At 38.8% G+C, this 24,044-nt stretch overlaps 1 protein-coding gene across 1 annotated transcript in view; it reads left to right on the top strand.

Annotated features, from left to right (window-relative positions):
- The window catches only part of cftr (CF transmembrane conductance regulator), a 136,565-nt gene that overhangs the window by 93,587 nt on the left and 18,934 nt on the right, over positions 1-24,044 (top strand). The window contains exons 16-24 of the mRNA XM_051935924.1: positions 159-193; positions 1,655-1,893; positions 4,441-4,520; positions 6,419-6,569; positions 6,666-6,893; positions 7,114-7,214; positions 7,553-7,768; positions 13,123-13,278; positions 21,322-21,411. Coding sequence (XP_051791884.1) covers positions 159-193; positions 1,655-1,893; positions 4,441-4,520; positions 6,419-6,569; positions 6,666-6,893; positions 7,114-7,214; positions 7,553-7,768; positions 13,123-13,278; positions 21,322-21,411 — 1,296 coding nt within the window. The remainder of the gene's footprint in view (positions 1-158; positions 194-1,654; positions 1,894-4,440; positions 4,521-6,418; positions 6,570-6,665; positions 6,894-7,113; positions 7,215-7,552; positions 7,769-13,122; positions 13,279-21,321; positions 21,412-24,044) is intronic.

The raw sequence follows: 24,044 nt of genomic DNA on the forward strand, positions 1-24,044 counted from the left end.
CAGGGCGCCAGCCCACAGCAGGTATAGAAATCCAAGAATTCAATAATAAATCTTAAAGAAAGGAAAGAGACTTTTATAAATGCTCTGAGAATGTTTCATAGTTAATGAAAGCGATCACAAAACCATTTTTATGTTAATTATGATTTTTCTTAATTTAGGTGGCTGGATCCTTTGTAGGAATATATCTTCTTAGGTAAGAAAAATGTGTGAATTGTGAAAACAGTATGTAAGGATGTCATCACTTAGAGTATAACACTAAATTGAATGTGAGAATAAAGATTAAATATTACAGTGACAAAAGATAATGAATGTATTAATTAAGTGTCTTACCAAGCCCTTAAAAGTAACTTTACTTGGAGTTGATGAATACTTTTCATGTTGTGCTCAACTTTGTGTTATAACCCCCTGTAGACCACCCAGAGGTTATTTTCCCCAGGGACACTGCTGACTGGTGTCTGTGTTTCCTCTCTGCTATTGTCCACTGACAAAATCTCAGGAATAATATGAAAAGGTTTCCAGTATATTGTTAGAATCATTTATGTTAATCAATTTGAAACTGCCTTGTTTTACATTGAGTTCAACCTAACCTGTATTTCTGTTTATACATTTTTATAATTTCTAATTCATCTGTAAACTTGTTAAATGGCTCTGAGCCTTTAACCAGTGAGAGACACTCTCGAAATATATAAGTAATCTAATTTGTAAACCTTTTTTAAAAACTTAAATGAAAAATTACAGGTAAAATTTTATTTATATTTTGTCATTTTTTGCATCTGTATTTGCATTTTTTGTATTATTTTACTGTTACTAAGATCACAAATATAGCGTATTGGTATTATGGTTTGTTAATACAATATTGTCATGAAAGGCACAAATCCAAACAATTGCTATAAACTGTCAACAAATATAAAGTTAGTTCAGGACATTTCTTATGAGACATTGCATCTTGGGCTCCATACAGTCAGGGTCTGCACATCATTTGTCCAGATGTCGTGATTGTTGACTTCACCAGTATGGAGTGGCCAGGATAGCCACATAGACAAAAATCTCTCAGTCCTCGCCCTCATTAGATGCAGAATTTGCTTTGTGAGATTGCAGCAGAACTCGAACTGTTGAAACAGTTCACCTAAATGTGAAATTTATGAGGACAATAAAGTACAGCATTACAGATTGGATATGGCATAGGCGACAAGTTGGGATTGTTGCACTGGTCGTTCCCTCCAGTTGTCTTTTTATTGTGCAATTCATTACTAATAAAGACTTTGGCAAACCCCAGTCCCAAATAAAATCACAACAGATGAATCCCAATACCTATGAATAGTGTACAAGGAATGCTACTTTAATAAAGTGATATTTTATACAAGAAGAGACAAAGGAAAGGTATATTATGGTCCTTATTGACATATGTACAGAGTATGGTCTAATTCTTATTTTACAAGTGCTAATCAAAATGCTATGTTTTTATTTGACAATAAAGTATAAAGTAAATCTAAACTAAATGGTTTTAAGAAAATTACAAAACCTAAAATGATAGTCTAAAACATATTCAATATATAAAGCAAAATGTAAAACATTTTACTTTAATTAATATTTGTAGCATTCTTAATTTTGTAGTTTTGCATGATCCTAACTGTTGTTTTTTTCCATTTTCTAGCAATTACATTGAAACAGGAAATTTGTCTTCTTCGCAATTTCCAGTAAATGTTACTAAATCCAGCGCATTCTACATATTTTATATATATGTTGGCACTGCTGAAAGTCTTCTTGCACTGGGATTCTTCAGAGGACTTCCTTTGGTTCACACGCTTATAACAGCGTCAAAGATTTTACACAAGAAAATGTTTCACTCAGTTCTACATGCTCCAATGGCCATCATAAACACAATGAAAACAGGTTGGTTGGTTTTTATCACTGTCTTAACAATAAGATACAACATTTAAATAAACATTCCTTCAAAGCCGTAGAAAATCTGCTACATAGTAACATCTAAAAGACTGAGTAGTTTTTGCTCAAATCGACAACTCATCCCACTATTTGAGAACTGCACATTAGGTATGACACGTACCATTAATTTTCTTTATGACAAAGGCTTATCCAAACTTGTGTATGTAAGAATCCAGCATGAAAAATTCAATAGTTCCAGAATGATAGGAAAAATGAGTTAACCCATAATAACCCATAAAAACCTATCACAATGTCTCTTTTCCTCTTGACTAAGGGGGGCTGATTGGAATGGTTTAAATTTGTAACTTTCATTGAAGACTTCAGTTTTGTAACTGTGTGTATTCTATGTGAGATATAACACACCAGACATGACATACTCTCTTTAAAATATCTATTGTAAAAGTCGCTATATAGGCGCCTGACCCGACACAAACTCACACTGGAGCACGTATAAAAACCACAGAAAGTTTTACTTTTCTTCACCTGTGGGGCACGTCTTCCTGTGACCCCCACAGGCACAACACAGTCCCAAAACACCACCACACAATTTCTTTCTTCCACCATCACAACCACCACTCCTCCTTCAAGCTTTGTCCTACTCCTCCCGACTCTGGCCATTGAGTGGTGGTTGCTGGGCCCTTTTATAGTCCACCCAGAAGTGCTCCAGGTGGTTGATTCTGGCTGCACCTCCATACAGGCTCAGGAGTCCCAGCTGCAGCACCCCCTGACAGTGCCTGCGGGACCCAACAGGGCTGCACCCAACTCCAAATCCCATGGAGCCCTGCGGGAAACTGAGGTAGCGCTCCAACCCAGGGGGGTGGCCATCTTATGTCCAGGGAGAGGTATTGCACTGTCCATGGCTGCTCCACCTGAACATATAACAAAGGGGCGTCCTGGCCGGACATGAACCCCGGCCATCCGCCACACTATGTAAAACGGCGCTGTATGCTTATTGCATTCTGTCACTCAAGTAATCAAGATGTCTTGTTGTAGATTTCTTCATTTCTTTCATAAATGGAATCTTACACATATATTAATAAAGGTTGTGGTCTAATTTTTAAACAAAGCCAACTGGGCATATTTTAATTTTATATTTGCATCTTAGAATAGTACATACTATACTATACCTGTGGTGTTGATTGTGTCTCAAAAGAGACGGCTCTGAATTATGTAAATGGGTTGTTTTTCAAACATCCAGCTGAGTGTGTACAATAGTTTTAGTACAGAAACCACATATGCATAGTAGTCAGAAGAATTAAAGCGACCTTCCATTTCTCCTTTTGTGCTCAGAATAGACATCATTTTAAATAATCAATCCATTCCCTAAAATCTGTTAATCCAACATTTTCGGCTGCAGCATCAGGAGTATAAAGACAAAACCAATACGGCACAGGGTGGCTTAGCTGGAGGACCTACCGACACACTCACACACACACATACTGTGCAGTTTAGTATCACAAATCAACTTAATCTTCATATTTTTTGGATATGGGAGGATAAACACAGTATCTGGAGAAGAGCTCACTTGGACACAGGAAGAATTTGGTTGGTGAAGCAGTAAAACAACCACATTAACATCATTTTAAACAAACTTTAAAAGAGCTGCGCACTGCCTTAGAAATTGCTTAGGATTAAACTTACTGAGACCAAGTTTCACAGCTGCAACCACGGCCAGTGCCACCATTAAGGCGAGTTAGGCATTCGCCTAGGGTGCAGATCATAAAGGGGGGGACTCAGCCACACAAGTTAGTTATTGAACAGTCAATTGGCACACTAATAAGCTTGCCCTAGGGCACCAAATAACCTAGCACAGGCACCGGCTGCAACATAGTGATAAACAAAGCTTCAAACCCAATTCTCCACTATCACAAAATCACACTTAATTTCTTCTTAGCTTTGGGAAGAGGAATACACTCTTCCCCTCGGACTTTCCTATGCTTCACGCTGCTTTAGATCATTTTTGACCCAACTCACTTAGCCACCAGCCCACACACTCTGGCATCGTATTGTGTGCTAGTTCTGTAACAAAAAACATGCTTACCCTAAAGTCATTTTTGTCTCACAGCATGTTAGTAAATAATTCTGATACAGAAGTGAACGTTAACAAAGGAGGTGAGGAGAAAGATAATCAAAAATTCAAACCTTTTTACTTAGTCATGACTTTACAAAGCAAATCCAAGTGGAGCCTTCACTGACCAGCTACCTTCATGCCCAACTCTTGGAGTAGCACAGGCTTTGCCACATTTGAGAATGGCTAAATGAAGGGAAACACAGCCTCGTTACAGTAAGATTATCATTTACTGAAGAATTTGTATTTGACATATCTATGAGGGTGTAAAACACTGAGACCTACTTACTTAAAATTAATTTAAAATACAACTGCAGTGGTGTCATACAATATTATTGTCAGATTTCCTTGATGCTGATGATGTAGCACTTGATTGTACTAAAATAATTAGTTAATTAATAGTTTTTTGGTGTTTCATTTTTTCTTAGGTCGAATTTTAAATAGGTTCACAAAAGACATCGCTCAGATTGATGACATGCTGCCACTTACTATTTTTGATTTTGTACAGGTAGGACGTGTTTATTCATTACAAATTTCTTAACTTTTTATTTGGAGAATTAAGGAAGCAGTAAAAAAAATCAATACAGCAAAAGTTTTGCTTTGTTTTTTTCACATAAATTAAAGCAAGAATGTGTTGGTCTTTAAGGAGATGTCAACTTTGCCTTATTATTGCATACGGCAAACAAAATATAGAAATAGTTTTACGCATTTACTGGGTTACAGTAGTATGTGGTTGTGCCAATGCTAATCAAAGAATGAATGCTTATTTGTGACACTTAATAAAGTTTTACAATTGTTAACAATATTATTAATTCCTGTATTCTGGAGGGGTTTTGGAGTGGTCAGTAGGAGGTGCAACTCTGTGGTCTGTATGTGGATCCCAATGCCCCAGTGCATCAATGGCGACACTGTGCTGTACAAATTGGCAACATAATTCAGATGACACATAAAACCTAGGACCTCAGATCTCTGTGGGGCATCTTTCGAAAAGAGTAGAGTGTTTCCTCATGTCCTGGCTAAATTGTCCACCACGGCCTGGTCATTCTGGCCTCCTAATCATCCCCCTGTCTCTATTTGGCTAACTATCTCTCTCAGACCTTCACCACTTAATAGTTAATGTGTGGTCCGCATACTGGCACAAAAATGGCTGCCGTCGCATCATCCAGGTGTAGGGTACACACTGATGGTCGCTGAAGTGGCTCTCAACTGTCTATGTAAAACGTTTTGAATAAGTTAGAAAAGTAACTTAGTCTGTAATGAAACGAGTGTTCCTTGCACCATCACCCTCTGCTTCCTTTGTCTGAGTCAATTCTGCACACATCTAAAAACATCACCCTGAACTCCCACTTCTTTTAATTTGATGCCCAACCTCTCATGTGGCACCTTATCAAATGCTTTCTGAAAGTCCAGATAAATAATATCATATGCTCCACTTTGATCGTATCCTTTTGTTGCCTCCTCATAGAATTCCAGCATGTTGGTAAAACACGACCTTCCTCTTCTGAACCCATGCTGACTGTTCAGAATAACTCCTGTCCTTGCCAGGTGTTGCTCAATCTTATTGTTAATAATTCCTTCCATTAATTTTCCTGCGATGCATGTTAAGCTTACTGGCGTATAGTTGTTTGGATCTGCCCTGTCACCCTTGTTATATAATGGGATGATATTTGCCATTTTCCAGTCCTTCAGAATCTCTCCAGTGTGCAGTGACTTCCTAAAAATATGTGTCAAAGGTTTATATATGTACTCACTAGCCTCCTTAAGAACTTGAGGGTAAATATTATCTGGTCCTGGTGATTTGTTTGATTTCAGCTTATTTAATCTGAGCAGCACTTCTCCCTCTACAATGTCCAAATCCCTCACTACCTCCTTAGTAGTCCCTGTTACCTCTGGGAGGTTATCCACTTGCTCACTTGTGAAGCGCTCAGAAAAATGTGAGTTTACAGCATCCGCTATTTCACTGTCTGCATATATTAATTCTCCTTTACTATTCTTGGTAGAATATGAGGAAACCACATTCTCCAAACGAAACCACTTCTGATGGAGAATATGCGCATAACCGAACTAGACTGGGCAGTGATTGAGATGCAGATCTCAGGAGCTGTGAGGGAGTGGCACTCATAACAGTGCTAATGTGCTGGGGCAGTAAAAAAGAGAAAATTTCACAAAATTTATAACTAGAGTTAAGCGGGTTAAGGGTTATTTTGTTTTGCAGTAGTTGGACTAGTTCACGTCATTTAATGTTAATCAGAACAGAACAGAGGTTTATTATTTTAGAGAAAAACTAATAGTTCAATTTTTTCTAAATGTAGTAAGACACATTATGTTGGTTCATTCGGTTCTTATCACTAAAAAATATTAGATTGTTGTATTAATCACCTAACTTTTGTTTGTGTTTCTTTTAAGCTGACCATTATTGTATTGGGAGCCATTTTGGTGGTGGCATCATTAAAGCCCTATATCTTTCTGGCAGCAACTCCTGTAATTATTGCTTTTGTCATCTTGAGGTCGTATTTTCTTCGCACTTCACAACAGCTAAAGCAGCTTGAGAGTGAAGGTAAGAAATGATGAGACAGTGAATTTGTGTCAGATTGCGGTGTGTAATTGTGTTTCTCACCAAAGTGCTATCTCTTCTTTCTTCCACATCCCGCAGCCCGCAGTCCTATTTTCACTCATCTCATCACTTCCTTAAAGGGTCTCTGGACTATCCGTGCATTCAGCAGGCAATCATATTTTGAAGCCCTTTTCCACAAAGCAATAAATGTGCACACCGCCAACTGGTTCCTATACCTTTCCACCTTACGATGGTTCCAGATGAGGATCGACATAGTATTTGTGCTCTTCTTTGTTGCTGTTGCCTTTATTTCAATTGGAACAAATGGTAAGACTGTTATCTCATTTTGTTAAATATCATAGTTGTAGTACAGTTACAGTTATCCACAATGAACAACACATTTAGAAGTATCTTGTGTTTTATTTTGATTTATTTTCAGTTGCTTGTTTAGGTTTGCAGAAGCATCAGATATTTAGATATTTAATTCAACAGAATTATTTTTCTCAGTGCTTCATATAATCAGCTTTTCTAATGGTTTCTCCCATAGGTGAGGATGGTGGAGACGTTGGAATAATTATAACGCTTGCAATGAATATCATGGGTACTTTACAGTGGGCTGTGAACTCCAGTATAGATGTGGATAGTCTGGTAAGGAAAATGCAAAGAAAATGCATACTTGCAATATTACTTAGCAATATGAAATTGTTTTATATTGGTCACAGTGTGCACTGAAAAGTATATCTTTATTTTAAATTAGCATACCATGGAAACTCAGAGTTTAACTGGAGCAGTGTAGCTCATAATTATCATTGGATAATATCTTCAGATTGGGTTACCATACATTGATGTCATAAAGTGAAAATGTTCATAAAGAATTTTATTTAAAAAAAGGAAATATTGCAATAATGAAATAATAATAAATAAGAATGTATGCAAGAATTATCTTCATACCATCAGCTGACGGGTATATATGCATGTTATTACAGATGCGCTCGGTGAGCCGGGTATTCAAGTTTATTGACCTGCCTTCAGAAGATTCTAATGTTGGGAAAAAGCAGAAAGACTTGGTCATCAAGAACGAGCATACCAAGGACTGGCCATCTGGAGGCCAAATGACAGTCAACAACCTGACTGCCAAGTACAAGGAGGGTGACCGAGCTATCCTTGAAAACCTCTGCTTTTCAGTAAACAAAGGTCAAAAGGTAAATGGCATGTTGTAAATGTGCAACCTGTTAACTAGCTGACTAAATTAAAGCCTGAGCATCTAAAACAATCGTTATTTAAACAAGGAGAACATGCAAAGTTCTTACTGACGGTAGCCAGAGAGAATTAAACACAGCTTCTTGATGGTGGCAGAGTGAATACCGAGTCAATGTGTCATCTATATATATAAAATCCCTGTGTGCGTCCAGGTGTCCGTGTGTGGGTGTCTTCTGGTGAAGTGCGCATGCGCGGGGCACGGTGCGATGCACGATATTACTGTCAGAGAAAGTTAGAGGTGTTTTACGGAAATACAAACCAGTATTACTGCGAGAGGAAATTAAAGGTACACAATACAGTGACGCATATTACAGCCACATACAAGCCAGTATTACTGTCAGAGGAGATTAAAGGCATATTACTGATGCGCACGCCTGTATTACTGCCAGAGAAAATTAAAGGTATATTACGGACGTATATTACGAACGTACAAGCCAGTGGACGTACAAGACGGTATCCTTCAATAAGGGCGCGCACAGGCATCCTTCAGTAAGCACAAAAAGGCGATCCTCAAAAGGACGACCTCAATTGGGTGCAGCGAATAAAGGCGCGCGTAAATAAAGATCTGCACCTGTTGCTCTTCACATATTCCAGAGCCATTTGAACTAAATTATCTACGTGCCCTTATTGAATAGAGCCGTACAAGACAGTATTACTGTCACAGAAAATTAAAGACACACAATACATGGCGGCAGCCCACGAAGAACGGTCAGCTCAGCAAGTAAACATCAACAAAAGAAAGGCTGAAAGAAAGAAAAATACAACCAACAAAAAGAATGAGGTCAAAGTCCCTTGCCATTTAATATAGACTGTTCCTACTAATGTTTATGCACTACTGTTCTAGCGCCCATTATTGTAACGGGCTAAATGACTAGTCTTATATATAAACGTCTACGCGTGGAAGTGTGTGTGTCTGTCTGTCCGGCCTGGAAGTGAAAGATGGAGTCGGGGTAAGGGCTCTGCCTCCGAGGAAATAGAAAACTCGCTTAGCCACTAATACCACAAGTGAGGACAGCATGTCAGCAAAACGAAACCTCAGAAGAAAGACAAACTTGCTTAGCCATTAACATCTGCAAAGTGGTATCCATTTTACTTTTCCTCCCACCACTAATGCACAAGCGATGCGAGCATGTCAGCAAAACGAATCCTCCTAGGAGAGCGATGCCCAGGGTAGTTCCTTTCAATTACCTAAAATCTCTATATTTCATTTTTTTTTCTGACAATTTCAATAGTTTCTAGGACCCCGGGCTTTTTACAGCACAGGCTTACACAGCTAGTCTTGTATAACATTTTTTTCCTTTCATTTCCTTTGTATTTTCTTCTCTCTCAGAATGGTGACATCGTAATTTTATTCTTCTTTCCCTCTTTTTGTATCTAAAGGCATTTTAACTCTGTATAGTCAGATTTATGTCTATAACTTTTAGTTACTAGTCATTTATCCTGAAAGCAATTACTATTATAAATTATTATCCTATGTATATTATTATAATTATATTATATTGTATTACTTGCTGTGCTGCCTGTCGAAGATGGGTTAAAATCTAAATAATCAACGCAGACCTCGGTGTTAACGTTTGTATTGCACCATCTATTGGAATTTCTATTGTAATGCATGCAGTCATAAAATGCATTGTATGTGTTATTCCAATAGATGGCGGATCACTAACATTTGTAATAATTAAGTGCATTAGTACAAATGGTTGAAATGCCCCACCTGTTGGAATGTTGAGTGCAATGCATATGTCTCTGTTATATGATAAAATTGGTATGGGGTTTGAAAAGCAGTATTAATGTTTGTGATTTGTATTACTACAAATATGCAGACACAGACACTCATCTTTGTAGTTAGGTGGATATATCTTAGCATTCCAGCCTGAACTGATTTGGGCACTTTACATTATGCCTATCTGCAATCTCAGTGGGTTTCTTAGATATTAAAGGACCTGTTTATGTTTTGTGTCGTGTTTTGTTTGATTCATTCCATACTCACTACACATTAACTCGTCCAGTCCTTTTTGTAGACCTTTTATGAAGCAAAATGTATCTGGCGTAATTCAGATTTCCAGTAAAGAAAAGATTATGCAATTATGTTCTACAGGGAGCAACTACTTTATTCCTATTGTCACATTTGAACAAACTTTGTTATTTTTAAAGCCTTGATTGCGTAATGCAGGTTTAAACTTTTCAAAACTGAAACCTGACTTAGTGCAGATGAAGTGTCATGCAAACATGGAGCCAGTATTGTAATTAGGAAGACAAGACTTGTAACAGGGAAGGGAAAATTTGTTGTGGATCGACCACAGTCTTGATAGTCTTAATTATTGGCTGATTAGTACCTTTAAATAACCTTTTACCATTAGAATGTCCTTTCTTTGTGACAGAAGTACCTAGATATCTGTGTTTGTTGTGTGATAGCAGAACTCCCCCAGGCATTTGTCCAACTCAGAACAATAGCCATGAGGCAGCAAGTTTATCAAAAGAATGGTGTTTTTACTGACTGTAACACATGCCAGACAAATGATTATAAAAAGAATGATAAGGGAAAACCCAGTGCCCTGCTGTGCCTGGCTGTACTGTCCAGTGTGTCTTACGTGTGGTTTCCTCCAAGTCTTCTCTCTCTAGAACACAAAGCACTGACTCACACCACTCCACTCTCTTTCTTTGTATAGTGGTCATGTGTGTATATATTGTGGTGAACAGCCCGGACACAGACAAGTAGACATTGTTTAAATGCACCACACACGCTTATTTACACAATTATTTACAGTGAAACACACCACACAACCCACTTTCACCCCCAAAGTCCAGGCCTCTCTTTCCAATACCTTTCTCTCTTCAGGTCTGCCTCCACTCCTCTCCTCCGAGCTCTGTCATCTTCCACCTGACTCCAGCCATCGAATGGAGGGAGGCGGCCCCTTTTATATCCACCCGGATGTGCTCCAGGTGCCTCCCAATGAGTGCCTGCCAGCACTCCCCGGTGTGGCGCAAGTGCCAACTGTGCACCCGGAAGCTTCTAAGCTCTGTTCCCGTGGTCCCCAAAGCCACCAGGGTGGTCGCCCCTTCGTGGTCTGGAGAAGGCGTAATCCCTCCTCCAGTCCTTCTGGGCGTCCCGGCTGGGTACCACCCCCAGCTGCTTGCCACAATATATATAAATATATATATATATATATATATATATATATATATATATATATATATATATATATATATATATATATATATATATATATATATATATATATATACACACACACATACATACAGATCACCTCTAGCGAGACTAGGGATGGAAATCGAAAACCGGTTCTTGTTGAGAACCGGTTCCCACTGTTTCAATTCCTTGGAATTGTTTGCCATTTTTGCAAACGATTCCCCTATCGATTCCAGTAGCCTCGAATGACGTCACCACGTTGCGTCGGGCATTTACCCAGCAGGAAACATGGCGCCTAAGCGGCACAAACGGTCAAAAATTTGGTTATACTTTACGAGAAAGGATGACAACAGGGCAACTTGCAATACTTGCAAAGTAGATATTTCATCAAAGGGAGGAAACACTACGAATATGCAAAAGCATTTGCTCACAAAACACGCAATGACCTTAAATGAATGTCGTATTTTTGATCCGCTCCGGACTAGTGAATCTCAACTCAGCAGCAGCAGTAACGTTTGCACGTCCTCTCCCGTTAATACGGCAGGTAATCAACTAACATTACATATTATGTTAGCGTGATTTGCCTTATTGCAAAACCTGCTATTACTGTGCATTGCATTTAGATGACCATGACGAGAGAGACAGACAGAGTCTGGCTGTCTCAGATGCTGGCAGTTCTCGCTGCAGTCTACCGGTAGCTTCTCCTTTCACAGAGGCGGGGAAAAGTAAAATGACACAGGCCAGGATAGACGAATGTCACCGAGCAGTGACTAAGTTTGTGGTAAAAGGCTTGCACCCATTTGCCACAGTAGATGCCCCCAATTTTCGGTAAGTGAATGTGTTTAATTGTAGGCTAAGTCAGGGAATGTCAAAGTTGCATGTTCTCCTCTTACCAGATGTTTCATCCGTTTCCATTTCTGAGCTGAAACATGTGTTGAAGGCAGCCGTCACTGCAGATGGATGGACAAGTTTTAGTCAAGATCATTACCTCACAGTAACGCTGCATTATGTCAGGAATGGCCAGGCTCAAGAAAAAGTCCTCAAACCCAAACCAGTGTACCGGGCACAGACAGGGACAGCTGTAACAGAGGAGATTGATGAGATCTTGGAGGAGTATGGTATCAAAGACAAGGTTGTAGCAGCCACTGTTGATAATGCGGCCAACATGGATGTAGCTGTCAAAATAGTTGATGGTTGCAGAATTGCACAGTGCACAGTTCCATTGGACTTGAGTTCATTGTATTTGTTGCTGGCTGATGTAGTTTTATTTTTGAGTGCTCAGCTCATATATACTTTTAAAAAGGAGAGTGTAAATGTTACTGGACATTCTTGTGTAATTGCCACAGAATAATTTATGTTATACTTTGTTATTGCTACAGAAGAATATTTATTTTATTATTATTTTACATTTACACATTTTTTTCTGGGGACCCCGTGGCACCCCATCGAGGAGCCGTAGGCTGTGGATCTCTTAAGATCTCACTGTTGGGTTTGTAAGGTCATGCTACTCCTAAATTTCTATCTTGTTCAAAGATAAGATATAAAACAAAGTTCTAAGCTAATCGACCTATGTGTTCTCCTTTTTTAAAAATAAGAATCGATAGGAGAATCGATAAAGAATTGAATTGTTAAACAGAATCGAAAATGGAATCGGAATCGTGAAAATCTTATCAATTCCCATCCCTAAGCGAGACCTCACTGAATTCATGCCCCAATTCTTTTCTCAATGCAGCACTGATGAGGTGGATTTTGAACACAATCCTGGGGTTTCTTCTGGACCAAGTCATGTTGAGAAGTATTTGATAAAGTAGAAATGCTAGAATCAGCTAATGAACCCTGGGGAAACTACAAACATTAGAAATGCCAGCTTCCAGGTTGTCCATGTCAGCCTCTGTGCCACCCTCATGTATTACATAATCAAAGTAGGAAAAAAAAAGAAAAATAATGGCTGGTGTCAGTCACAAGTATTCTTTATTGTTATAGAAGAAGAGTGACCTAATACACAACTTACTGAAGAGCCGCCACCACCTCCGCAGGTCTCTATCAGTGGATATTAGGTGCCTGCTTATAATAACTTGCTCCTGTGAAATGATATGTGGACCATCCTTTCAGAATGTGGTTTAATTTTCTTTTCTTGTTTGATAGCTGGGGATTTTAGGGAGAACAGGTTCAGGAAAGAGCACCTTGCTGTCTGCTCTTTTACGACTTGTGTCCACCGAAGGTGACATAACAATCGATGGAGTCTCATGGAATGACGTATCTCTACACGAGTGGAGGAAAGCTTTTGCAGTTATTCCTCAGGTAAGATGATTCTCTCACTTAAACACTTTGTATATTGAAAACTATATTATCAAGAGTCGTGAAGTCTAATCTGCATGCTCATCTGTGATGTGCTTCATTGCCACTCTTTATCATGATTTACAGTTTACTCAGAACTGTTATGCTGTACATTTTCTTTTTTCATTCCAATGCAAACGTTTCAGTTTCTGTGTTTTTGCTCACAAGTTTAAGTTTATTCTACAATATTTGTTTTTAACTTAACACATTGGAATGAATCAAGTTCTACTAACAGCAGCTGACACAGTGACTTAAAATGTAAAATGATAAATAAATATCTACTTACTATACTTTTTAGCACACAGACAAAACTTTGAAAACATATACTGAGTGGCAATTTTATTACCAGTATTTGCCTTTTAAACATAACTGAATGCTAAATCAGCGAGAGTATCAAATGTGTAGTCAGATCTATTTAAAGAAGTGTGTGTGTGTACAGTACTGGAGAGCACAAAAAACAGGGAATTGGTGTCAGACTGTGGAGAAGAATCAACAGTCCTTCTCGGCTTTTCATTCACAACACGGTCATGGGTCTGTAAAGAATGGGTCCTCACCCATAAAGGGCATCCCTGTAGTTGCTAAAGATTGTTAAAATAATTTTAACAGCAAATTCTAGTGTAACTTGTGCAGATTGGCTGTAGTCTATCAACACATGCGCTTAAAGAGGCATTTCAGAATGTATCACTCGTCATACTTGGGATTGATAAAGTATCTATCTATCTATCTATCTATCTATCTATCTATCTATCTATCTATCTATCTATCTATCTATCTATCTATCTATCTATCTATCTATCTATCTATCTATCTATCTATCTATCTATCTATCTATCTATCTATCTACTTTGTCACATATCGGTTATTGGAGCTTTGGAGTGGAATTCCACTATGGAAAGATCAGAAGCAGCAGAGGACTGCATCATCACTTCATCTGATGGATCCCATTTCTTACAGATCCACAGTCATGGGAGGACCAGTATGCGGAAAAAAAAGCACAAGTCACTGTGGAGTCACCTTAGAGGAATAGTTGTTTCATTTCAAGGTGAAATCCACGTGGACCAGGCTACCTGTACCAGATTAACTGTACCTTAATGAGTAAATGCTCCCGTATATTTAGGCTGTTGCTAGGGGAACTGAAACTCAAACTTGCAAAGTTGTTCTGAATAACCTGAAAAAAAATTAACCCACGTTAAATCAGAGTAACAAAGGTGTGAATTAAAAATCAGCGGATATCAACAAACCTGCTTAAAACAGGATCTGATTGAAAAGTGCTTTGTATAGAACAGTAGAAGTAAGTTGAATAGCAAGTGTGGTGTTATAAACACAAATTATCCAAAATTATATTTAAAATCACAAGGTGGGTAGTACATTACCTGTTGTGCATGCATCAGTGACTTGGGTCTCTTCATCGTTTGTTATAAAGACAGAACAAAATACAGCATAAAAATACGACTTAAATTAATTTATTCTTTCTACTCAAAATAGAAACCTAGAGTTAAAATGTATGACAAGGAATATTTACAACCAGTAATGGCACACTGCATGATAACGTGCAGTGAATACACTTGACTTCAGCATTCCTAGTTTTCATCCTCCTTCTCTGTACATTTAGCATTCATTTGCTCAGAGGTTGATGCGCTTGCTGCTTCCTGAGCAGCTCTTCTTTTCTCCACCCTAGCAGCCCGCTTCTTCTCTTCTTTCGTTAACATCTTTTCACATTAAAACCATTTAAGTCAGTGTTTGTGTTGCAATTACTTAGTATGTTTATCCTTAATTTTTCACTTAAGCTGGCACTTAAGTCTTCAATCTGCCTCAAGAATGATTTAAGATATGAAGAGGTAGGGGAAGTGATGGCGAAGGTGGTAGGGATGAGAATGACACCCGTACGCATGTGCCGCTCAGCCACCCTGCTGCTGAGAGTTGATCCTACAATAAAATAAAATAAAAATAAAAAGAAGAATAACCTTGGAGGTCAATCTTCACCCCGCAAGCTGATAGTAGACGTCACGTAGTTTATGTGTACCAAATGTCATGTCAATAGTTCAAACGGTTTGTGAGCTACAGGTGATTTAAAATCCTGAACAGACAAACGAACAGCCACGGTAGCGTATTATATAAGAAGATATAAAAACAAATAATAAAAAAAAATCTTTATTTGTTGTAGTGTATTTCATAGCACTCTACAGTATGTCACAAAATGCTTTTAAAAAAATCTTCAGTATTATGCTGTGACACATGACTTGTTTTAATAATTTCCCAGTTCTTCGCACAATCTTTTCATAATGTTCAGGCAGCAATACAATATATTTAAATAGGGATGCCAATAGGCTCTGGGACATGCTTCTCTCTTTATATTTTATCATTTATCTCATACTTTTAGGATGAGTTTCACTTTATACAACTCCACATAGTAGATTTCCTTATTAGACGTCATCTGCATCTTCTAGTTGGCTGCTAATCCTCAAGCAGAACTGGATGCTGGTCCTACATTGTTGGACGTCTGTCATGTCAGTCTGGGCAACTCAGACTTCATGGATGACAGAGCACCAAACAGAGATGGTTTAACACTGATAGTTCAGGAGAGCACTCAATTCTGCATGTGGTATCTGAGTGTCACAAACATGTGAATTTATTTTTCCAGCTAGAAATGCTGTAACTGTCACTATAATAGCATTGTATTAATTAGGAATAAGTAGTACATTAATATAAAGAATAGTCAATTATGTTTATTTGAAACCCTATACATGTGACAGATTCAACCACAAATAAGAGACTGTTGTGAGTTAGGTTTTTATTGAAATGTTTCGTGATTCTCTTCAATTTTTTTTTACAAGACTGATGACACAATTTAGGGGTCATTTTTGACCCTGGTCTTACTTTTGGTGTTGCTTATTTATTTGAGCTGCCCTTTTGGTCATTAAGATCGTGTCGTTAGGACAGCTTCATGTTGTTAGGGGGCGTGTCCTCGGAGCTCATTAGCCACTGGTACCAGCAGCCCATTTTAGGTATTTCCTCATCTGAGTTTGCAGATTCATACACCTTTTGTCAATTGTTTCTGTTTCCCTAAACCCTGTTTCCTTATAGTGTTTTCCTGCTTTCAACTCCTGCTTGACTTTGGTGACTTTGATTTTTGGCTTTCGATTTGGCTTTGTGTGTTAGATCTCCTGGTTTTTTACCTTTTTTTTTTTTGATTTCTGATTATGTTTTTATTTCCTGCTTACTTTTAAAATATTCTTGCTAGGGCTTCTAGCATAATAGAGTTCAAGTTTTCAAGACCTGAATAGTCTGCTCTAGGATGCACACTAGGTAAACAGATCATTGCCAGTTAATAATATATTTAAGGAGTATGACAAAAATATAACCATTTCTATGTGATTAAATTACTGTGTATTCTGCTATGGCAAAACAGGCAGGAAGAATGATTGAAATAAAACAGAAGATCAAAGAGAAAAAGTATGAAAAAATAATGTGCAAAGGTAAAAAATCGGAAGATCTGAAGTACCAAAATTACCAAGCCAATATGTAAATCAAAATCAAAGTGGGAAAAAACACTAGCAAGTGTGATTACCTAAACATCAATCTTGGAAACAATGTGCTACTGAATCTAGAATCTTGGACACTGAATGCAAAGCACTCAGAAGATGATGTCACATCATGCAATGTCCGGGGTTAACGTGGAGGCAACAGATCTTTGTTGATAATTACAAAAAGCACAAAATGGCGGCCCCCGTAAGTAAGTATAAACCAAAGTACTAAATTGTGGCACAAAGCAATAAAAGTAAAATAATGAAAATTGATAACTAATGCAAAAAAGAAATGGCAAAATGCATCAAAATAAAGAGTTGCACTTATAAAAACCCTAAAAACTACAACACTCAGCATAAGACAGCTACTGTGTGTACTGTAACACTAACAGGTGTAATTTCAGTGCTACGTCTGTCTACTTACATTCAAGTCATAACCCAGGTTAGGTTATTTGAAAACCTGATTATCTGAAACTGTGCAGAAAATTACCAGAATTAAAATTACATTAGTGTTATTAAGTTAATCATTAAAAAAAAAGCTGCAAATATACTGCAAACAGAACTTTTTTGATATCAGCACACCAGTATCTGTGAAAATTGCAAAAGATAAATGAATCTACCATGAATAAAAGAAGCTCAGAAAATCCAACAGCTGTTAAGTTAAACAAAAGTGAAGGCTTGAAGAGTCATATTAAAAATAAGTAAATATTCAAACACATTCGAGTGTAGGTTGAAGGTTCTACATGTACATTAGTCCTGCCTGCTTTTCTCTTCACTCTGTACACCTCAGAGTACAAATACAACACCAGGTCGTGTCACTTGCCGAAATCCTCAGATAATTCTGCACATGATCAAAGAGATGAGTGGAAACTGCACACTTCCATGAATATAAACCCAAAAGCGGCATTTGGGGGTGGCAAGTGGGGCAACCACCCCAGGCCCTGTGCCTAAGGGGGCCCTATTTTTGAGGTCCGCGTGTCCTGTTTGAGCGGATTTGTCAAGATATATACTGTATTCTCCAGTTATATTTTGATAAAGTCCGTGTGTTATCTTGCAAAAATTTAGCTGAATACTGAAATGAGAAAATCCAGTGTATGTTAACATTATTTTTATTCATTTTAAAATGTATAAAATTTATACAGTCCACACACACCGGTAACAGTATTTGACGTAACAGGCCCCGCGTGGGGTTGGTCAGCCCTAGGCCCTGCACACCCCTAAGGCCACCTCTGTATAAACCATGTGCTGTATGAAACCCATAAGTAATCAATCATTCATGGTTACTGTACTTAAAAACATTAAATTCTTTTCATTATTTTATTTTTCCCTCAACTATGTGTCTTCTTTTGTCTTGTGTCCAGAAGATGTAAACTCACTGCCCATCTCTCTTTTATATAAATTGTGAGTCTGTTTGTGTATAACAAATGAAGTAACTGAATGTACTAAGTGTAGTAAGGACACATGGTGAATCGGCGACAGGGTCATGGACGCCAAAAGCTCATTGATACACTTGGGGATAGAAGGCTAGCCTGTCTGGTCTGATCCCGGAGAAGAGCTACTGTAGCACAAATGGCTGAAAAACGTAAGGTGTCAGAACACAGAGTGCATTGCAGCTTGCTGCCTAGATGCAGACTGGTCAGAGTGTCCATACTGACCCCTGTCTACCTCTGAAAGTGCCTTCAATAGGCATCAGAACTGGACCATGGAGCAAAGAAAGAATGCGGTCTGGTCTCATGAATCACATTTCATGTAGATGGTCGGGTGTGTGTTGTTGTTTACCTGGGGAGGAGTGGGCAGCCAGATGCATTATGGGAAAAAGACAAACCGACAGAGGCAGTGTGATGCTCTGGGAAATGTTCTGCTGGGAAACCTTGGTTCCTGGCATTCATGTGGATGTTACTTTGACACATATTACCTACCTAAAGATTTTTGCAGACCATGTACACTCCTTCATGGAAACAGTATTCCATGATGGCAGTGGCCTCTTTCAGGAATAGTCTGAGGAACATGACAAAGAGTTCAAGGTGTTGACTTGGCCTCCAAATTTCCCAGATCTCAATCTGATCAAGCGACTGTGGAATGTACTGGAAAAACAAGTCTGACACATGGAGGCCAAAACCTCACAACTTACAGGACTTAAAAGATCTGCTGCTAATGTTTTCAAGATACCACAGGACACCTTCAACAGACTTGAGGGGTCCATGCCTTGATGGGTCAGAGCTGTTTCATTGGTACAAGGGAGACCTACACATTATTAGGCAAGTGAATTTAAGGATGTGGTTGATCAGCACAAAATTTTAAACACATTTTAATGTGACACTTCCAATAACATGGGTCCCAATTTCTGCTGTATGAAATGATTTTACCTTTAATAGAAAAGGTATATTATGCACTCTTAATAATATAATAATATATAGTGTCATGGATGGCCAGTAGCCCTGCCTGGCCGGGATGCTAATATTGTGGAAGGACAGGGGAAGAGAGCGTGGTCAGGGCATTATCTTCCCCAGGGTTGCTATGGCACCAGGGATACCCGCAGGGCATGCCGGGAGTTGGAGTTCTCTGTAGCCCAGTTGGGTTTCGTGGGAGCTGCCAGGGGAGCTGCAGAATCTACAGAGCCTTACTTTGGGCTTTCACCACACATGGGAGTCATTCCAGACCTCACTAATGAGCCCCTGGCCTTCACTCTGGGAGCCAGAGAGAGAGAGAGAGAGAGAGAGAGAGAGAGAAAGAAAGAAGAAGAAGGAAAATGAAAGTTCTGTTCTGTATTGTACGGTGCTGCTTGTGGGAACAGTTTGGGAAGTGTAAATAAACATGTGGTGTGCTGAAACTGTCTGTCTGTGTTGGGTTTGGGTGGCTGGTGCCTACAGGGGGTAGGCCACAATAGATTCTCTTTTCCTATTCTACAATTGTACCATTGTGCCTATTTTGCTCAATGGACTTTTCTGTAGTTTCCAGTAAGTCATGCTGAAATTCTGATTAATTTCATGTGACCATGATTAGTCAAGTGTCAGATATTCAGTATGTTGGTGTAGGCCATTCTCTATTCATGTTTCAAACAGGAAACCTCATGTGTTCTCTCTGACATTTTGATAAATCAAAGACTAACATGTTTATAAAAGGAAATAATTAGCACGAAACTGAAAGAAAACATACAAGTCTATATCAAATAAAATAGTTTTTGCTTTTCATTTACTTTCTCAGTGTTTGTGGTGAATTCATTTGTAATTTTATTCCACCTATTGAATGAGTTCTTAACTTACCGAATACCTTCCTGCGTTTCATTTTGAGTTGCCTTCTCTAGCCTCGCTTTTGATGTTGTTGGGTAAAACCTGACCATAGGTACTGTGACAATGAAGAGACTGCTGCGAGAATTTCTTGTTGGTTTTACACTACAGTGATCTCCCACTACACCGTGGTTCAGCTATCGCGCCCCCGCTATATCGCGGAAAAATTCAATAAGTACATCCTACTTTGCAGCTAATTCATAACAAAGCATACGGTTTTCAGTAGTCACTATGTGTGCTAGACAAAAGTTTGTTAGAATAATATTATAATTTATAATAACTAACGTATACGTAACATTTAAGGAATACACTAGTAAATCATAAAACATACAGGAATACGTAGACAGAGTCGCAATTCATAATGAAATGTACATACGCTTTTCATTTGTCACCACGTGTGCTAGACAAGAGTTTGTTAGAACAATATGTATTATAATTTATAATAACTATAACATAACTGTAATATTGACTAAAATGCAGTAAAATACAGTAAATCATGAAATATACGTACATTGTACACTATGGTAGACAAAGAGTTTCGCATTACAGTACCCAGATGATTTCTTACAAGGCCCGTTATTGGCTGAAAGAGGAGACTCAACCAATCAGAGCGGGATTTTCATTCTCTTGGGCTCTGATTGGCTGCTGCTAACATGATGTAATCTCGCAAGAACAGAGAGTGTGGATCCCCGATGCATGTCAGTTCTCTGCGTATCGCGTACCTTGCTTGTGGTCCGATTGTTGTGAGTAAACTTTTTGTGAACTTTTCATTTTGTTTTAAGCCCTACAATGGCTCCCAAGCGTCCTGCATCTTCTAAGCCTTCTGGTAGTAGTGAGCCTAAGCGCCAGAGGAAGACCTTGACCGTACAGGAGAAGGTAAAACTCCTGGATATGCTTCGGGATGGAAAGCATTACGCGAACGTCGCTTGCCATTACAAGTTTACATGTGTTTAAAGCGTGTGGGAGGGGTATTTTAAGGCTTAAACTATAAAAAAAAGTTTATTTATATGGTCTTTCTATATAATCTATATTTTCACCTATCGCTGATGGGTCTCTGGTCCGCGATAGGCGGGGGATCACTGTAGTCCTAATCATTGTTAGTATTTTACACCTTGAATATTTTTTCTTGGATTGCTAAATGAGGAGTGATGAAACACATGATAATTAATAAAATAATCTTGTTATGAATTTTCCAGAAAGTATTCATATTCTCTGGGACATTCCGCACAAATCTGGACCCTCAAAGCAAATGGAGTGATGCTGAACTGTGGAGGGCTACAGAAGAAGTAAGTTTTGTGTATAATGTGTGCCTTACTAACAAAAGACCTTCTCTTAAAAATCCTGCTAGTAAGCAGCAGCAATTACCAAAAAAAAAATGACTTGTGTTTAGCAAATGGCTGAGTTTGTCATGCAAATAAATCTTATGTGATTTGTTAACAGAGTTATGTGCACCCCACATTCTCTTACAGTGCTTTCTTTAACTGCCACCTGCCACCAGATACAGTTATCCATCATTTGTTGGTGTAAATATTAGGTTTTCACCTGTGTAAATGGATCTTATTGTGTCACTTATGAAGGCTTAAGGAAGTTCAGCCTTTCCTAACTCACTATGATTATTTTAAAAGATAGCTCCAAGTACAGTGTACCGTCATACATTTAGGAAGTCTTGCTATTTTTATTCTTCATTGCCAAGGTCTCGTATGCTTGGATTCGTCCCACTCTTGATTTCCATTTAAGTGCATTACACCCAACACTCATCCTTCACCTTCAGAGCGGGTTTCCTGGAGTGCAGCTTCAAATGTCTCTTTAAGTCAACATGCAACTGATAATGAGGGTCATCCAGCCAACAGCTGCTTGCCAGTAAACATCTCCTCACCAAGTTTGATTCCAGAAGTAGGTCTTGGTGTCCCTTTCCTAGGTGGAGCTCCCTTTGATTTAATCAAAACTATCATGAGGTTCATTAATGGATTTTCTTTGTCTGTCTCCTCCTCTTTCCCATGAGTAACCCTGTATTGACTTGCACATCAGCAGACAACATACTTCTATTCTAGAATTGCCTCGTATGAGATGCACCAAGCAGGTATGGGGATATTTACAACCCCCTGGCTTAGAGATGTTCAGTTGGAGTTTATTCCATCTACCCCAAAAGAGTTTCACAGAGCAAATGTCGGACTGTTGTTTCTGTTTACGCTACCAAAAAACTATTCATAGTACTCTGGCCCCCTGCTTATTTCCACACAGCCTCTGATTTAATGGAGTTGGGTTCATGTTGCCCATTTTGAGACATCTGATTCTTTAAGACCTACAAAAGGCTTAAATATAGTAAGTCTGGTGGTCCATAATGTAAGTTGAGGACTTGGCTGGCAGGGAGTACAAAGTCTCCTTAAGTCAATAGCAACTTTAACCTATGGTGGGAGGTGAGTTGGAGTGCAGGCTCATTGGAGTGAGGAAGAAGCTGGGGCCGTATATTCTGTCACAAGAATAGAAGAAAGATATCAAAAAGGTTTGGGGCTGCCACCCGAATATTATGCCCTTACTGCAAAATGGGTAAATAGATTGTGAGATATTCACAGGTCTGAGTCCAAAACAGAACTGACTTAAGGTTGCAAAGATGGCGGCTTTAAATGCCGTGACAGGAAGTGATGTCATCATTGGGCCCAGAACTGGAAGTGACATCATCAGTGGGGCTGGAACTGTGTGGGATTTCCCATGGATGGTCTACAGAGGATTGAGAGAGACAGTTAGTGTGCCTTGCCACCCCCTGGTCTGATGTGGAACTTTCATTCAGGCCCTTTAGCTTCGCTCCCAATCACACGTGTGTGACAATACGAATACAAGTGAAGGGTTTGGTGGTACTTTGGAGTTTCAGTATTTGTTACAAAAGATTCAGAGAGGCAACATAGCTGCATCTTTTTGTGTGTATTTTTCACTACTGATATTCTTATATTTATCTACCCCTTGTCTTGTAGGTTTAATTATCAGTGCGTTTAGTATTTCTTTATATGTTTGTCCTCTTTGCCGTCATTCCAGATGAGGAGGGATAACAGAGGATGCTCCTCTCCTGTTACAAATATTTTTAGGGGTATTAAATCTATTAAATGCAATCACACATGGCACAGAGTACTTCTCTAATGGCAAGAAGTTCAAAGAGTTCCAAAACTGTCCAGTCTTTGCCATAATAGAGTCCTCACAAAGATCACTTTGTACAGCTTTCCTGGATGTCTGACTAAGCCCAGTGCTGCCACACAATCAGACCTATCGCAATAGCAGCCATAATAAATACAAATCTGTTTGGGGTTCAGAGACCAACACTCATCCTTGTTTAACCCACTCACCACAAATCTCAGACCGGCACTCAGTGAACATCAGTATAACAAGAAATGTATTAATGACTTTACCAACAAAAACAAATCCTTTACAACATAAACAACAGACACATTCTCAAAACAGAGCTTGAAATTAACAAATTAAGTTATGTGATGCAAATGCCTTTATTAAGCAGTTCTGCATGAAAACAACAGTCTGCTTTTACTGTCCTTACTGTTCTGTATAAAGAAATCCACAGCAAGCCACCACAAATAATATAAACATTCTGTCCTACCAGGAAAAAGTGGTTGGATGCTCCAGAGAAAATAATAACACTAGAGTTCATCTTCTGAGACACGTCACACTTGTAAATCTGGACAAAAAGGCCAACTTCCAGAAGTTGGCTTCAGTTTCAAATTTCCCGCTTTTGTGTGGTGCTGCTTGATGCTTCCTATAGTCTCTAGCTGCAGACCACCAGAGCTCCACTCCATTGAGGAGGATGTCGCTTTATATTCTACATCTGTGGTAACATCTGGTTACACTCTGGTTAGGACTAGGGTTGTGGAACCAAGTAACGAAAACCTGCAATCATGGCTGGATTAAGACGAAATTG

This window comes from Erpetoichthys calabaricus, chromosome 1 (assembly GCF_900747795.2).
Source record: "Erpetoichthys calabaricus chromosome 1, fErpCal1.3, whole genome shotgun sequence".
Classification (NCBI taxonomy): Eukaryota; Metazoa; Chordata; class Cladistia; order Polypteriformes; family Polypteridae; genus Erpetoichthys; species Erpetoichthys calabaricus.